At 37.0% G+C, this 17,690-nt stretch overlaps 1 protein-coding gene across 1 annotated transcript in view; it reads right to left on the bottom strand.

The window, feature by feature from the left end:
* Positions 1-4,666: 4,666 nt before the first annotated feature.
* Positions 4,667-17,690, bottom strand: part of LOC140166066 (uncharacterized) — a 41,270-nt gene continuing 28,246 nt past the window's right edge. Inside the window, exon 2 of the mRNA XM_072189444.1 lies at positions 4,667-6,727. Within this exon, the coding sequence (XP_072045545.1) occupies positions 5,442-6,542 (1,101 nt within the window). The 5' untranslated portion in view covers positions 6,543-6,727 and the 3' untranslated portion in view covers positions 4,667-5,441. The remainder of the gene's footprint in view (positions 6,728-17,690) is intronic.

Here is a 17,690-nt window from a genome sequence, read left to right as displayed (position 1 = left end):
TTCATACCCATTCAATAGTTTTTAGTAAGTTCACCTCAATGACCCCTCAATCACTCAATCACCTCAATGACCCCTGGATGACCTCGGATTATCTTGAAATGACCTTCTAAATGTTGACTTGACCCACCAAGTTTCATGCCCATACAACAAATTTTAGTAATTTGACCTCAGATGATCCCTGGGTGACCTTGGATGACCCCGAAATGACCTTCTAAAATCGTTTGCTCTAAATATTGACTGTACCCACTAAGTTTCATGCCCATACAACGTTTTTAGTAATTTGGCCTCATATCACCCCTGGGATTACCTCGAAATGACCTTCCGAAAATTTGACTCTAAATGTTGACTGTACCCACCATGTTATATGCCTATACGACAGTTGTAAGTAATTTAACCTGATGACCCCTGGGTGACCTTGCATGACCCCGAAATCAACTTTGAAATATTTGGCTCTAAATGTTGACTCTTACCCACGTTTCATGCCCATACGACAGTTTTTAGTAATTTGACCTCAGATGACCTCTTGGTGACCTTGGATGACCCGAAATTTCATGCCCATACGTCAATTTTCAGTAATTTGACCTCAGATGATCCCTGGGTGACCTTGGATCACCTCTACCTTCAGAAAATTTAAATATATATGTTGAATGGACCCAACAAATTTCATGTCCATACAACAGTTTTTAGTAATTGGTGACTTGAATGACCCCGAAATGACCTTCCGAAAATTTGACTCTAAATGTTGACAGTACCCACCAAGTTTCGTGCCCATACGAGTTTTTAGTAATTTGACCTCAGATGACCTCGAATCACCTTGACCCACTAACCGATACAAACTTGTTCTGTCTGGGGTCAAGATGCACCCACCACCACGAATTTCTAAACAACGGTTCCTATGCTCACGATGATTAAAATTTTGATATCAAATTTGGTATCACCCTTCGAAGAAAAGTGTATAGAAAATTATTATATAAATTATTTTGCCATAAACTCAACAGACTCTGATCAAATGGGGATGGAACTAGTGGCGACTTTTTAATTTGGCTGTGTTTATTTCGGCTATAATCAGGTTTAAGGCAAGTTAAAATTTACCCTGCATTTCTTCAGTCCAGGCTAAGCGCAGTCTTAGTGCAGACTTGCGTTTCTGGTAAGGGGCTGTGCAATAATTATGAGCCCTGGGGAAGGGTAAAATTGGGGGGGCAAGAAATTTTGGCAAGCCGAAAGGGGGGCAAGCAATTTTGGCGAGCCGTTCGGAAATTTTACCCCCCCCGGGCTCATAATTATTGCACAGCCCCTAAGGGGTACTGCTCACATTGATAAGGTTTATCTTTGGAGTGAGTTTGGATGCGTCTAGTGACATCTCTACTATCTGCCAAACATTTCTCACAATATGTACACTGATAAGGTTTCTTATGAGATCTGATGTGCTTTTAGAGATGACTACTTCATCCATGCATTGCTCACATTGTTAGGGTTTCTCTTTGGTGTGAGTTCTAATGTGTTTGGTGAGTTCAGTACTTCTTGAAAAATATTTCTCACAATATTCACACTGATAAGGTTTCTCTTCAGTGTGAGTTCTGATGTGTCTTCTGAGGTGACTACTTCGCATAAAGCATGTATGACATTGCTCACACTGATACAGTTTTTGTTTCTCTTTGGTGTGAGTTCTGATGTGTTCTTTTAGAGTATCGTTCTGTGCAAAGCATTTGTGACACTGCTCACACTGATAGGGTTTCTCTTTGGTGTGAGTTCTGTTGTGTCTTTTGAGAGTACCTTTTTGTGCAAAGCTTTTATGACAATGCTCACACTGATATGGTTTCTCTTTGGTGTGAATTCGGATGTGTTCTTTGAGGGTACATTTTTGAGTAAAGCATTTATGACACTGCTCACACTGATACGGTTTCTGAAACTCTTTGATGTGAGTTTTGACGTGTCTTTTGAGAGTACTACTTCGAGTAAAGTATTTTTGACAATAATCACACTGATATGGTTTCTCTTTGGTGTGAGTTCTGATGTGTTCTTTGAGAGAATTTGCTAGTGCAAAGCATTTATGACACTGTTCACATTGATAAGGTTTCTCTTTGGTGTGAATTCTGATGTGTCTAGTGAGATCGCTACTTTCTTTAAAACATTTCTCACAATATTCACACTGATAAGCTCTCTCTTTGGTGTGAGTTCTACGTATGTGTTTTTTGAGACAACTGCTTGATAAAAAGCATTTCAGACAATGCTCACACTGATGGGATTTCTCTTCGGTATAAGTTTTGGTGTGTTCTTTGAGACCACCTGTTTGTGCAAAGCATTTTTGACAATATTCACATTGATTTGTGGTGTGAGTTCTGATGTACTTCTTAAGATTAGCAGAATATGCATCACTCTTTTGACGATACTCAGAGACATTCAAGTTCTTCCGTCCACCATGTTTTCCACAGGAAGGACATCTTGTGTTTCTTTGAGCATGTACATATTTCAACCTATGTCTCTTAACATGAGAATTAAATTTGTCCAAAGAATAAAAGTAAATTCTACAAAATATACAAGAAAATGGTGAAAATTGTATCACTTTCATTGTTCCAATTTATTTATATAGTGATTGATGTAAATTAAGGTGTCAATCATACATGCAACATGAGAAGACGAACGCAAGTCACAACTTTGGAATCGATGGATGTTTGTCCAGCAGTGAAGCAGCAAATAGGACCAGATGACTTCTGAATTGGCTTCCAGTTGTAACTTATACTAGAATGCACCACATTATCTGAAATGATGAAAAACATTATTCAATATCAATGGTAATCTAGCTGTCCAATTTTAAAACTTTTCCTAAATTTGCAAATTTGCATGTTTTTTTGTTATCAGGTTTCAAACTTGTTTGGCTGGTAATCATTAATCTGTTGGAAAGTTGGTATCCATAGAATGCAGGCAGTAACTGGTAGTCTAAACAGTCCAATAATCATGATCAAAGGGGGCGGAGTTGACCAAGAAAACAACCTATAAATATTTGAAAATTGCAGCCAATTTGAACGAAATCGCTGAAATATTGTCATTTTAAGCAAGTTCCATTCAGTGATATCAGGGAAAAGTGTGAAAAAAATATAATTGTTTAAATTGCTTAAAGTGAAGGATAAGTCATTCAAACCTGGGCATTCAAACTGTCATTTGGTATTTTTGAAATGAAACATTTATCAAAAAACAAACAAAAAAACCGGCAGTATTGATGGAATTGAAGCCCCGTTCAAATACATGTAGCTAATAGTAATACTGTCAGTACAGATCCATATAAAATACCGTATTTGGCCACGCGTTTTGAACTGGTAGATTTTCGTGTGACATGAAAAGTTCACTTTTTCAGCGTCGAGAAATGCGCCAATTTTCCTTCGTAATTAATTATTTCTGTTCCTATGCTACCACAGGAAAAGTATACATATTCTGAGAGGAAATTTCACAAGGAATCCAAAAATGACATCGTATTTTTTATGGGGGGGGGGGGGGTATATTGGTTAGGGAGATCTTGCAAGAAGAAGGTGAGATTTTTCATGAAAATTTTTCTTAATTTTGTGTTAACTTTTTGTTTTTGGTCTTGTGTCACAACCTGGGGTACCTTTGTGTTACATAGTAAAAAAATTGAATGGTTCAAACATTTTACGTACACATCTCATTTGAAGTGGTTCATCCTCCTGAGCATTTTGACACCTTTTTATGGAAATCGGTTAAAAATGAGAGAGTGAGGGCAAAAACAATCAAAAAGTAGGGAGGATGTAACCCCACCTCTTTTTTCCACATTTACAATCATTTTGAGCAAGTATTGGTCTTTTAAATGATCTTCTGTATTTATTTACTTGGTTTAGATGTCTGTGAGTCCATTTAGACATTTTTTACTAGATTCAAATTTTTAATGGGGGTTTTAAATCAAATTTACGATATGAATCCCTCCCCCTAATCCTCCTCCCCCTAATCCTCAGCCACCCTTGGCACATTTCATGTTGGATGACCCCGAAATGACCTTCTAAAATCGTTTGCTCTAAATATTGACTGTACCCACTAAGTTTCATGCCCATACAACGTTTTTAGTAATTTGGCCTCAGATCACCCCTGGGATTGCCTCGAAATGACCTTCCGAAAATTTGACTCTAAATGTTGACTGTAACCACCATGTTATATGCCTATACGACAGTTGTAATTTAACCTGATGACCCCTGGGTGACCTTGGATGACCCCGAAATCAACTTTGAAATATTTGGCTCTAAATGTTGACTCTTACCCAAGTTTCATGCCCATACGACAGTTTTTAGTAATTTGACCTCAGATGACCTCTTGGTGACCTTGGATGACCCGAAATTTCATGCCCATACGTCAATTTTCAGTAATTTGACCTCAGGTGATCCCTGGGTGACCTTGGATCACCTCTACCTTCAGAAAATTTAAATATATAATTATGTTGAATGGACCCAACAAATTTCATGTCCATACAACAGTTTTTAGTAATTGGTGACTTGAATGACCCCGAAATGACCTTCCGAAAATTTGACTCTAAATGTTGACAGTACCCACCAAGTTTCGTGCCCATACGAGTTTTTAGTAATTTGACCTCAGATGACCTCGAATCACCTTGACCCACTAACCGATACAAACTTGTTCTGTCTGGGGTCAAGATGCACCCACCCACCACGAATTTCTAAACAACGGTTCCTATGCTCACGATGATTAAAATTTTGATATCAAATTTGGTATCACCCTTCGAAGAAAAGTGTATAGAAAATTATTATATAAATTATTTTGCCATAAACTCAACAGACTCTGATCAAATGGGGATGGAACTAGTGGCGACTTTTTAATTTGGCTGTGTTTATTTCGGCTATAATCAGGTTTAAGGCAAGTTAAAAATTTACCCTGCATTTCTTCAGTCCAGGCTATGCGCAGGCTTAGTGCAGACTTGCGTTTCTGGTAAGGGGCTGTGCAATAATTATGAGCCCTGGGGGAAGGGTAAAATTGGGGGGGGGCAAGAAATTTTTGGCAAGCCGAAAGGGGGGGCAAGCAATTTTGGCCAGCCGAGAGTGGGGGCAAGAGATTTTTGGCACACATTCGTGGGGCGCGTTTTTAAATAAAAATTTGGCATGTGCAAGGGGGGGGGCAAAGATTTTTTGGCGGGTCGAGAGGGGGGCAAGTGATTTTTGGCAGACCGAGAGGGGGGGCAAGCAATTTTTGGCGAGCCGTTCGGAAATTTTCCCCCCCCCCCCCCGGGGGCTCATAATTATTGCACAGCCCCTAAGGGGTACTGCTCACATTGATAAGGTTTATCTTTGGAGTGAGTTTGGATGCGTCTATAGTGACATCTCTACTATCTGCCAAACATTTCTCACAATATGTACACTGATAAGGTTTCTTATGAGATCTGATGTGCTTTTTGAGATGACTACTTCATCCATGCATTGCTCACACTGTTAGGGTTTCTCTTTGGTGTGAGTTCTAATGTGTTTGGTGAGTTCAGTACTTCTTGAAAAATATTTCTCACAATATTCGCACTGATAAGGTTTCTCTTCAGTGTGAGTTCTGATGTGTCTTCTGAGGTGACTACTTCGCATAAAGCATGTATGACATTGCTCACACTGATACAGTTTCTGTTTCTCTTTGGTGTGAGTTCTGATGTGTTCTTTTAGAGTATCGTTCTGTGCAAAGCATTTGTGACACTGCTCACACTGATAGGGTTTCTCTTTGGTGTGAGTTCTGTTGTGTCTTTTGAGAGTACCTTTTTGCGCAAAGCTTTTATGACAATGCTCACACTGATATGGTTTCTCTTTGGTGTGAATTCGGATGTGTTCTTTGAGGGTACATTTTTGAGTAAAGCATTTATGACACTGCTCACACTGATAGGGTTTCTGAAACTCTTTGATGTGAGTTTTGATGTGTCTTTTGAGAGTACTACTTCGAGTAAAGTATTTTTGACAATAATCACACTGATATGGTTTCTCTTTGGTGTGAGTTCTGATGTGTTCTTTGAGAGAATTTGCTAGTGCAAAGCATTTATGACACTGTTCACATTGATAAGGTTTCTCTTTGGTGTGAGTTCTGATGTGTCTAGTGAGATCGCTACTTTCTTTAAAACATTTCTCACAATATTCACACTGATAAGCTCTCTCTTTGGTGTGAGTTCTACGTATGTGTTTTTTGAGACAATTGCTTGATGAAAAGCATTTCAGACAATGCTCACACTGATGGGATTTCTCTTTGGTAGAAGTTTTGGTGTGTTCTTTGAGACCACCTGTTTGTGCGAAGCATTTTTGACAATATTCACATTGATTTGTGGTGTGAGTTCTGATGTACTTCTTAAGATTAGCAGAATATGCATCACTCTTTTGACGATACTCAGAGACATTCAAGTTTTTCCGTCCACCATGTTTTCCACAGGAAGGACATCTTGTGTTTCTTTGAGCATGTACATATTTCAACCTATGTCTCTTAACATGAGAATTAAATTTGTCCAAAGAATAAAAGTAAATTCTACAAAATATACAAGAAAATGGTGAAAATTGTATCACTTTCATTGTTCCAATTTATTTATATAGTGATGTAAATTAAGGTGTCAATCATACATGCAACATGAGAAGACGAACGCAAGCCACAACTTTGGAATCGATGGATGTTTGTCCAGCAGTGAAGCAGCAAATAGGACCAGATGACTTCTGAATTGGCTTCCAGTTGTAACTTATACTAGAATGCACCACATTATCTGAAATGATGAAAACATTATTCAATATCAATGGTAATCTAGCTGTCCAATTTTAAAACTTTTCCTAAATTAGCAAATTTGCATGTTTTTTTGTTATCAGGTTTCAAACTTGTTTGGCTGTTGGAAAGTTGGTATCCATAGAATGTAGGCAGTAACTGGCAGTCTAAACAGTCCAATAATCATGATCAAAGGGGGCGGAGTTGACCAAGAAAACAACCTATAAATATTTGAAAATTGCAGCCAATTTGAACGAAATCGCTGAAATATTGTCATTTTAAGCAAGTTCCATTCAGTGATCTCAGGGAAAAGTGTGAAAAAAATATAATTGTTTAAATTGCTTAAAGTGAAGGATAAGTCATTCAAACCTGGGCATTCAAACTGTCATTTGGTATTTTTGAAATGAAACATTTATCAAAAAACCCCAAAAAAAACCCGGCAGTATTGATGGAATTGAAGCCCCGTTCAAATACATGTAGCTAATAGTAATACTGTCAGTACAGATCCATATAAAATACCGTATTTGGCCACGCGTTTTGAACTGGTAGATTTTCGTGTGACATGAAAAGTTCACTTATTCAGCGTCGAGAAATGCGCCAATTTTCCTTCGTAATTAATTATTTCTGTTCCTATGCTACCATAGGAAAAGTATACATATTCTGAGAGGAAATTTCACAAGGAATCCAAAAATGACATTGTATTTTTATGGGGGGGGGTAATGGTTAGGGAGATCTTGCAAGAAGAAGGTGAGATTTTTCATGAAAATTTTTCTTAATTTTGTGTTAACTTTTTGTTTTTGGTCTTATGTCACAACCTGGGGTACCTTTGTGTTACATAGTAAAAAAATTGAATGGTTCAAACATTTTACGTACACATCTCATTTGAAGTGGTTCATCCTCCTGAGCATTTTGACACCTTTTTTATGGAAATCGGTTAAAAAATGAGAGAGCATGAGGGCAAAAACAATCAAAAAGTAGGGAGGATGTAACCCCACCTCTTTTTTCCACATTTACAATCATTTTGAGCAAGTATTGGTCTTTTAAATGATCTTCTGTATTTATTTACTTGGTTTAGATGTCTGTGAGTCCATTTAGACATTTTTTTACTAGATTCAAATTTTTAATGGGGGTTTTAAATCAAATTTACGATATGAATCCTCCCCTAATCCTCCTCCCCTAATCCTCAGCCACCCTTGGCACATTTCATGGCAAACGTCATAAGAAAATAATTAAAACATATTTTTAAACGGGATAAAAACATGAGTAATCTAGAATAAATTAGTCTCAATTTTTAAGACCTAATTGAATCTTCTAAGTGAAGGAATACTCAAGAGACAGTGTTTTGAAATCCAAGCTGCATATCAAAATGTAACAAAGCCACCTTTTGGGTACCCCAGTATATAACATAGGATCTTTTATCTTATACCCCCACATCAAAGAGAACATTATATTTGAGCTCTACAGTGCTTAAGGGGGTACTACACCCCTGGCCAATTTGTGCCTATTTTTGCATTTTTCTCAAAAATTATAGCGCATTTGTGACAAGTAAGATATGTATATTATAGGGGCAAGGACTACAACTACTGCACTGAAAATTCAGCGACTCAAGGCAAGTAGTTATTGATTTATTGATCAAATATTGGTTTTCCCTCATTTTTGACTGTAACTCCACAACTGTTGTCTGTGTCGAAATAAAATTTCTAGTGCAGCAGTTGTAGTCCTTGCCCCTATCTTGTACATATCTTGTCACCAATGTGCTATAATTTTTGAGAAAAATGCAAAAATAGGGTTAAAATTGGGCAGGGGTGTAGTACCCCCTTAAGCTTTCACAAAATGTATACTTTTACTATGCTACCTGCTATAGCAAAGTCAAACAATGACTTAGCATCACTAATTGACACGTTCAGGTCAGTTATGACAGCTCGCCTGGCTTCAGTTTTATAAAAAAAACACCTGCTGCGGCATCCACTTCGCCTTTGCCATGGCCACTTGCAGTGTAATTCGCGATGCGTTTTACTTTTAAATTATCCTCAATACGGCTAATGTCCCCAAAAGAATGTTTGCTCTTGTATTGAGCGCCGCAACCATCGGTTCGTTGATGAAGTGTTTTAATGTTACACCCCATCTCTTCAAGAGATGGCATATTAATATGGTATTTAAGACAGCAGTCTACAAAGTGGTAATCATGTTGTAGATCGTCTGATATGAGCAACCAGTGTTCTCTCAAATGGGTATCCTCAGTATTATCTACATAGAGGAACGCCACAAAACATAAAAAAATTGAGACAAAATAACAAATTCGTACCTCTTTGCTAGACACGCAGATGCATGACTGCAGATATTATGGATAGCCTTGCAAGTTAAATCAGGCAACCCATCACCCAAATAATTTTTTCACTAAACTTAATAATTGGTCAAAGCACACTTAATTGTTCGCATTCACACTAAGTCATTCATTGATATATTTAATCATGCAATTGGTAATGTCCATTAATTAGCCATTGTAATTCGACCCGACCAATGCATTAGTAAATCAGTGTGATCTAAATTAGTCAACGAGCTAAATTAATAATACTAAATTAGTAATATCAAACTTTTAATTAGTTACTGCATAATCACTCAGAGAGTCATTCAGTGATGGACTAATCTTTTATGTGTGTATTACTAATTTATATTGTGGTATGACTAACTAAATCTTAACAGTGTAGGACACAATGTATATACTATCATTCTCTTTTGTGTAGATGGAGAAAAAAGTTTTGATCGATAAAGTTAAAATTACATACTATTTTTGAACACCCTGTATCTCAGTTAGGGGACATAACTCATCAATGCCGGTTTGCCCTTTTGAAAGCCTGCAATGTTCTTAGCACAATGTTTTAACAGAAAAGTATTTTTCGACGAGGGAGCTATCCCTGAAATTATCAGGTCATGCATAGCATTGGTAGGGTTTCACAATGCTAGGATTTCTTTGGTGTGACCTCTGATGTGTTTTTTGAAAGTACGGTTTCTTGCAAAGCATTTTTGACAATTACTCACATTGCTAGGGTTTCTCTTTTGTGGCGAGTTCCGATGTCTTTTGAGATTACCACTTTGTGCAAAGCATGCATGACAATAATCACACTGATAGGGTTGCTCTTTGGTGTGAGTTCTTATGTGTTCTTTGACAGTAAAGCATGTATGACAATGCTGTGTAAAGCATGTATGACAATGCTCACACTGATACGGTTTCTCATTGGTGTGAGTTCTGATGTGCTTTATGAGATTACTACTTTGCGCAAAGCATTTCTGACAATACTCACACTGATAGGATTTCTCTTTGGTATGAGTTTTGATGTGTACGTTGAGAGCACTTTTTTGTGCAAAGCATTTATGACACTGCTCACATTCATAGGGTTTCTCTTTGGTGTGAGTTCTGAGATGTAGTTTGAGAGTGACTTTTTGTGCAAAACATTTTTGACAATAGTCGCAATGATATGGTTTCCTTTGACGTGAGTTCTGATGTATTTTTTAAGATTATCAGAATATGTAGCACTCTTTTGACAATACTCGCAGACATTCAAGTTCTTCCTTCCACCATGTTTTCCACAGCATACACATCTCGTGTTCCTTTGAGCACATACATATTTCAACCGATGTCTCTTGTGATTTCAATTTGTCCAAAGAATAAAGGTAAATTCCACAAAATATACAAGTATAGGGCGAAAAATATTTCACTTTCATTGTTCCAATTTACAGAGATTAAGGTGTTATCATACGCATGAGAAGACACAGGTCCGAGCTTTGGATTTATTCTGCGTTTCTAAGAATCCATCACGGAAAGGAGAAGCTTTTCCAGCAGTGAAGCAGCAAACAAGATCAGACGACTTCTGCATTGGCTTCCAGTTGTAACTTATGCTAGAATTATGCACCAAATTATCTGAAATGATGATAAACATTATTCAATAGCAATGGTTATATCTATAATCTGTCCAATTTTTCCCAAATGTGCATATTTTTATGAGGTTTCAAACTTCTGTGGAAATTATTATTCTGCTAGAAGTTTTGTATCAATAGAATGTCAGGAGTCTTTACTACGGTAACCAAATAATCACGATCAAGACTATCATCAATGGCTGTTGACCAAGAAAACAACTTTATTTGAAAATTGCTGACAATTTCAACAAATCGCTGAAATATTGTCATTTTAAGCAATTAATTTCATATACTTTATGATATAGAGCCCAGAGGACTAGGGCTGAAACCTGTATGGAGGCAACCAGGTAGAGGGCAGAGCAGCACAGCAAACACACTTCAAAAGAACCAAAGACAAACTAAACAACCCTTTTTAGGGCTACCTTTTATTCCAAAAAGAGAAATGACTTATGTTGTCAATAAAAAGAAAGCAAGAAACAATAAAGTAAGAAATATAATAAAACAAAAAGGCATAAAATAACCGAGAAAAGCATACATGACATATTTGCAAGTATAGCAAAAGAAGTCCCATCCCACATCAATTTCGCCAAAATTAATGACACTTAACAAAATCCATAACCCATAAGCCCACCTGTAAAGCCCATTACCTAAAATAAAGTTGTTATTTTGTAAAGTTATCATCGAGGAATGTTTTATATTCATGCATGGTATATGCACTTTTCAATCTTTGAAGTAGCCAAACCTCCTCAGTGGACAGAGTAAAAAACGGATACATTTCTTTAAAAGGGCATATCTTCAAAAGTTATGAGCCGATTGAAATAATTGTTTTGGTTTATTAAAAGCTAACGGGTAAAGGCTTCTTTACATACCAGCATATACTTGATCAACTTTTCTGAAATAGGAGACAAAGAGGGCGCAATGAGGGGCCTCTCTTTTTTGGGACACCCTGTATCACATACCTTGACAACACGCTTTGCTGTGGTAAAAAACAAAGGTCAGATTCCCATACTGTGGGTGCAATGAGCCCTAAACCACTTTTTTAAACATGAAATCATATATCTTATTAACTAAAGAAAAAATATTTGTAAATCATTGAATGCGAAACAGGCATATACATACATTTCTTGTCAAGGTCAACTTCTTGTGCTATCAATAATTACAAAATAATTTTTCATTAGTTAATGAGATATATCATTTCATATTAAAAAGTGCTTTGGGGCTCATTGCACACACATTATGGGGATCTGACATTTGATCTTTAACACAGGAATGCATGTTGTCAAGATATATGATATTATGCAAATTAGAAATTACCAAAATATTTTAATGTAAAAAGTTATTCGTCTATTTAGTCAAGATACATGATACACTGTATTATGCAAAGAAATTGCCCAAAATATTTTTATGTAAGTAATTCGTCCATTTCGCATTTTACAAAAAATGCGAAACAGGCTCATTACACCCAAAGTATAAACACAAGCAAGTTCAAATTGTGCATGCATACATTTCTTGACAAAGTCAACTTCTTAAGCTATCAATGATTAAAAATAATTTTTCATTAGCTATGAGATACATGATTTCATATCAAAAAGTAGTTTGGGGCTCATTGCACCCATATTATGGGGATCTGACCTCTGATCTTTAACACAGGAATCATGTTGTCAAGACACATGATATTATGTAAAGAAATTACCCAAAATATTTTCATGTAAAAAGTTATTCGTCCGTTTTGAATTTTACAAAAATGCGAAACGGGCTCCTTGCACCCTTTAAGTATAAACACTAGCAATTTCAAAGTGTGCATTTCTTTTCAAGGTCAACTTCTTGAGCTATCAATGATTGAAGAAAACTTTCAAATGCTTAATAAATTGAATGTAGGTCATTAAAACACATATGAATAATAACAAATCGTAGCAATCATAAACTGGTTTATGGAGACTTTAAAAATCTGTTTCATTTCATTTCGTTTTGCAAAATACAGTAAGCCTTAAAAATAAGGGTGTCTTTTTTGACACCATGTGTCCGTGCTAAGGGTAGTTAAATCCAATCACTCTTACCCCCACAATCGTACCCTAATATTGGGCTGTGTAAAATGGTTTGAATGCAAATAATTTAGCAAATACAAAAGTAATGTTAGCAAATACAAAAGTAATGTTAGCAAATACAAAAGTAATGTTAGCAAATACAAAAGTAATGTTACCAAGATTGTTTATCTAGGTACAAGTTACATACTACCACAACATAGAATCTTGCTAGGATTTCTTTGGTGTGAACTCGGATGTGTTTTATGAAAATATTATTTCGTGCAAAGCATTTTTGACAATACTTACATTGCAAGGGTTCCTCTTTTGTGGCGAGTTCTGATGTGTCTTTTGAGACTACTACTTTGTGTAAAGCATGCATGACAATAATCACACTGATAGGGTTGCTCTTTGGTGTGAGATCTTATGTGTTCTTTGAGGTTACCTTTGTGTAAAGCATATATGACAATGCTCACACTGATAGGGTTTCTCTTTGGTGTGAGTCTTGATGTGTCTTTTGAGAGTACATTTTTGTGTAAAGCATTTGTGACAATGCTCACACTGATAGGGTTGCTCTTTTGTGTGAGTTCTTATGTGTTCTTTGAGGTTACCTTTATGTGTAAAGCATGTATGACAATGCTCACATTGATAGGGTTTCTCTTTGATGTGAGTTTTGATGTGGTCTTTGAGAGTACATTTTTGTGTAAAGCATTTGTGACAATACTCACACTAATAGGGTTTCTCTTTGGTGTGAGTTTTGATGTGTCTTTTGAGAGTACTACTTCGTGCAAAGCATTTTTGACAATACTCACACTGATAGGGTTTCTCTTTGGTGTGAGTTTTGATGTGTCTTTTGAGAGTACTACTTCGTGCAAAGCATTTTTGACAGTGCTCACACTGATAGGGCTTCTCTTTGGTGTGAGTTCTGATGTGCATTATGAGATTACTACTTTGCGCAAAGCATGTCTGACAATGCTCACACTGATAGGATTTCTCTTTGGTGTGAGTTCTGATGTGTTCTTTGAGATGACTACTTCGTACAAAGCATTTATGACACTGCTCACACTGATATGGTTTCTCTTTGGTGTGAGTTCTGATGTGTTCTGTGAGAGTACCTTTTTGTGCAAAGCATTTCTGACAGTGCTCACACTGATAGGGCTTCTCTTTGGTGTGAGTTCTGATGTGTTCTTTGAGATGACTACTTCGTACAAAGCATTTATGACAATGCTCACATTGATAGGGTTTCTCTTTGGTGTGAGTTCTGAGATGTAGTTTGAGAGTAACTTTTCGTGCAAAACATTTTTGACAATAGTCGCAATGATATGGTTTCCCTTTGACGTCAGTTCTGATGTATTTTTTAAGATTATCAGAATATGCAGCACTCTTTTGACAATACTCGCAGACATTCAAGTTCTTCCTTCCACCATGTTTTCCACAGCATACGCATATTGTGTTTCTTTGAGCACGTACATATCTCAACCGATGTCTCTTAACATGTGATTTCAATTTGTCCAAAGAATAAAGGTAAATTCCACAAAATATACAAGTATACGGCGAAAAATATTTCACTTTCATTGTTCCAATTTATCTACAGAGATTAAGGTGTTATCATACACATAAGAAGACGCATGCAAGTCCGAGCTTTGGATTTATTCTGCATATCAAAGAATCCATGACGGAAAGGAGATGCTTTTCCAGCAGTGAAGCGGCAAACAAGATCAGATGACTTCTGTATTGGCTTCCAGTTGTAACTTATGCTAGAATGCACCAAATTATCTGAAATGATGATAAACATTATTCAATATCAATGGTTGGTTATCTGTCCATTTTTTCCCAAATGTGCATATTTTTTACGAGGTTTCAAACTTCTGTGGAAATTATTATTCTGCTAGAAGTTTTGTATCAATAGAATGTCGGCAGTCTTTACTACGGTAACCAATAATCACGATCAAGACGATCATCAATGGCTGTTGACCAAGAAAACAACTTTATTTAAAAATTGCTGACAATTTCAACAAAATCGCTGAAATATTGTCATTTTAAGCAATTAATTTCATACAAGGCGGTTATACATACATTTCTTGTCAAGGTCAACTTCTTGTGCTATCAATAATTACAAAATAATTTTTCATTAGTTAATGAGATATATCATTTCATATTAAAAAGTGGTTTGGGGCTCATTTTTGGCAGTCAAACCTGCTTCAAATCTGAAACCGTGTCTTACCCATATTTGGCGGTTCTCGGCTGGGCGCGATTACCTGCCCATGTGACAGGTTTTACTAATGTGACCTCAGATGACCCCTGGTGACCCCAAAATGACCTTCCAAAAATTTGGCTCGGAATGTTGACTGTACCCACCAAGTTTCATACCCATACGACAGTTTTTACTAATTTGACCTCAGATGACCCGTGGGTGACCTCGGATGACCCCAAAATGACCTTCCAAAATTTTGGCTCTAAATGTTGTCTGTACCCACCAAGTGTCATGCCCATATGAGTTTTTACTAATTTGACTTCAGATGACCCCTGGGTGACCTCGGATGACCCCAAAATGACCTTCCAAAATGTTGGCTCTAAATGTTGACCGTACCTTCCACGTTTCATGCCCATACGAGTTTTTAGTAATTTGACCTCAGATGACCTCTGGGAGGGGGCCCCGGGGTCAGATGACTTAACGAAGATTAACTTCTTTTTGCCAGGACAGAACTACACCCACCCACCAAGTTTGGGCCCCGTACGACCTACGACGGCCTCACATTAGCAGTCACAGACAGATCTACAGAGAATAGCGTCACATCTTAAGGTCATATCTTGAAATCCTTTTCATAAAAATGAACAAAAATTGCACACAGGATTACTTCAATACTCTACTCTAAACACTGGTCAGTAACCAAACAGTTGTCCAACTGACACAACAGCAAAATGCACTGACACGGAACAGCTTCCGGGAATAATTGGAACCCGGCAAAAGAAAAGAAAACAACTGCTTGGTTATTGACATGTGTTCAGAATAGAGTATTGAAGTTTTCCTGTGTGTACGTACTTTTTGTTCATTTTTATAGACAGGATTTTTATAGACAGGATTTAAGATATGACCTTGTGAAAAATTGTAAGTTTCTTTTTGAGGCCAGTTTAGATACTTTGTGATCACAGTGCTTTGTGATATAGAGCCCAAATACACCTTCCAAACATGCAGCGCTTAGCCTAGTACACCGAAAAAATATTCTGTCCCTGGGCCCGACCGACCAAGATTTAAATTGCATTTTTGGAATCATTTTTTATATTTCCTATAAAATGTCTTGTTAAAATATTAATAAAATACTCTGTAAGAATCTGAAATAAAGTTATAACTTACAAATTTCAACTTGAGTGACAAAAATGCGAAACGGGCTCATTGCCCCCTTAAAGTATAAACACAAGCAATTTCAAAGTTTGCATACATACATTTCTTTTCAAGGTCAACTTCTTGAGCTATCAATGATAGAAAAAAAACTTTTCAAATGCTTGATAATTTAATGTAGGTCATTAAAACACATATGAATAATAACAAATCATAGCAATCATAAACTGGTTTATGGAGACTTTAAAAATCTGTTTCATTTCATGTCACTTTGCAAAATACAGTAAGCCAAGCAAATAAGGGTGTCTTTTTGACACCATGTGTCCGTGCTAAGGGTGGATAAATCCAATCACATTCTTAGCCCCGCAATCTTACGTCATAATAAGATAATCCTGCCCTAATATTGGGCTGTGCAATAATTATGAGCCACCGGGCCCGCCAAAAATAGCTCCCCCCCCTCTCTCTGCCTGCCAAATATTGCTTGCCCCCCAACCTTGCACATGCCAAATTTTTGGGATCCCAATTTGCAAACCTTATATGGTCTAGATATATGATGCGAGCGCAGCGAGTGACAAAAATGCGAAACGGGCTCATTGCCCCCTTAAAGTATAAACACAAGCAATTTCAAAGTTTGCATACATACATTTCTTTTCAAGGTCAACTTCTTGAGCTATCAATGATTGAAAAAAAACTTTTCAAATGCTTGATAATTTAATGTAGGTCATTAAAGCACATATGAATAATAACAAATCATAGCAATCATAAACTGGTTTATGGAGACTTTAAAAATCTGTTTCATTTCATGTCACTTTGCAAAATACAGTAAGCCAAGCAAATAAGGGTGTCTTTTTGACACCATGTGTCCGTGCTAAGGGTGGATAAATCCAATCACATTCTTAGCCCCGCAATCTTACGTCATAATAAGATAATCCTGCCCTAATATTGGGCTGTGCAATAATTATGAGCCACCGGGCCCGCCAAAAATAGCTCCCCCCCCCCCCTCCTCTCTGCCTGCCAAATATTGCTTGCCCCCCAACCTTGCACATGCCAAATTTTTGGGATCCCAATTTGCAAACCTTATATGGTCTAGATATATGATGCGAGCGCAGCGAGTGACAAAAATGCGAAACGGGCTCATTGCCCCCTTAAAGTATAAACACAAGCAATTTCAAAGTTTGCATACATACATTTCTTTTCAAGGTCAACTTCTTGAGCTATCAATGATTGAAAAAAAACTTTTCAAATGCTTGATAATTTAATGTAGGTCATTAAAACACATATGAATAATAACAAATCATAGCAATCATAAACTGGTTTATGGAGACTTTAAAAATCTGTTTCATTTCATGTCACTTTGCAAAATACAGTAAGCCAAGCAAATAAGGGTGTCTTTTTGACACCATGTGTCCGCGTGCTAAGGGTGGATAAATCCAATCACATTCTTACCCCCGCAATCTTACGTCATAATAAGATAATCCTGCCCTAATATTGGGCTGTGCAATAATTATGAGCCACCGGGCCCGCCAAAAATTGCTCCCCCCCCCCTCCTCTCTGCCTGCCAAATATTGCTTGCCCCCCAACCTTGCACATGCCAAATTTTGGGATCCCAATTTGCAAACCTTATATGGTCTAGATATATGATGCGAGCGCAGCGAGCAGTAAAATTTGCATAATTATTGCACAGCCCCTAA

Source organism: Amphiura filiformis, chromosome 12 (genome assembly GCF_039555335.1).
Source record: "Amphiura filiformis chromosome 12, Afil_fr2py, whole genome shotgun sequence".
Lineage (NCBI taxonomy): Eukaryota > Metazoa > Echinodermata > Ophiuroidea > Amphilepidida > Amphiuridae > Amphiura > Amphiura filiformis.
Note: the sequence above shows the minus strand (reverse complement) of the source record. Positions and strands in the feature narration are given on the sequence as shown.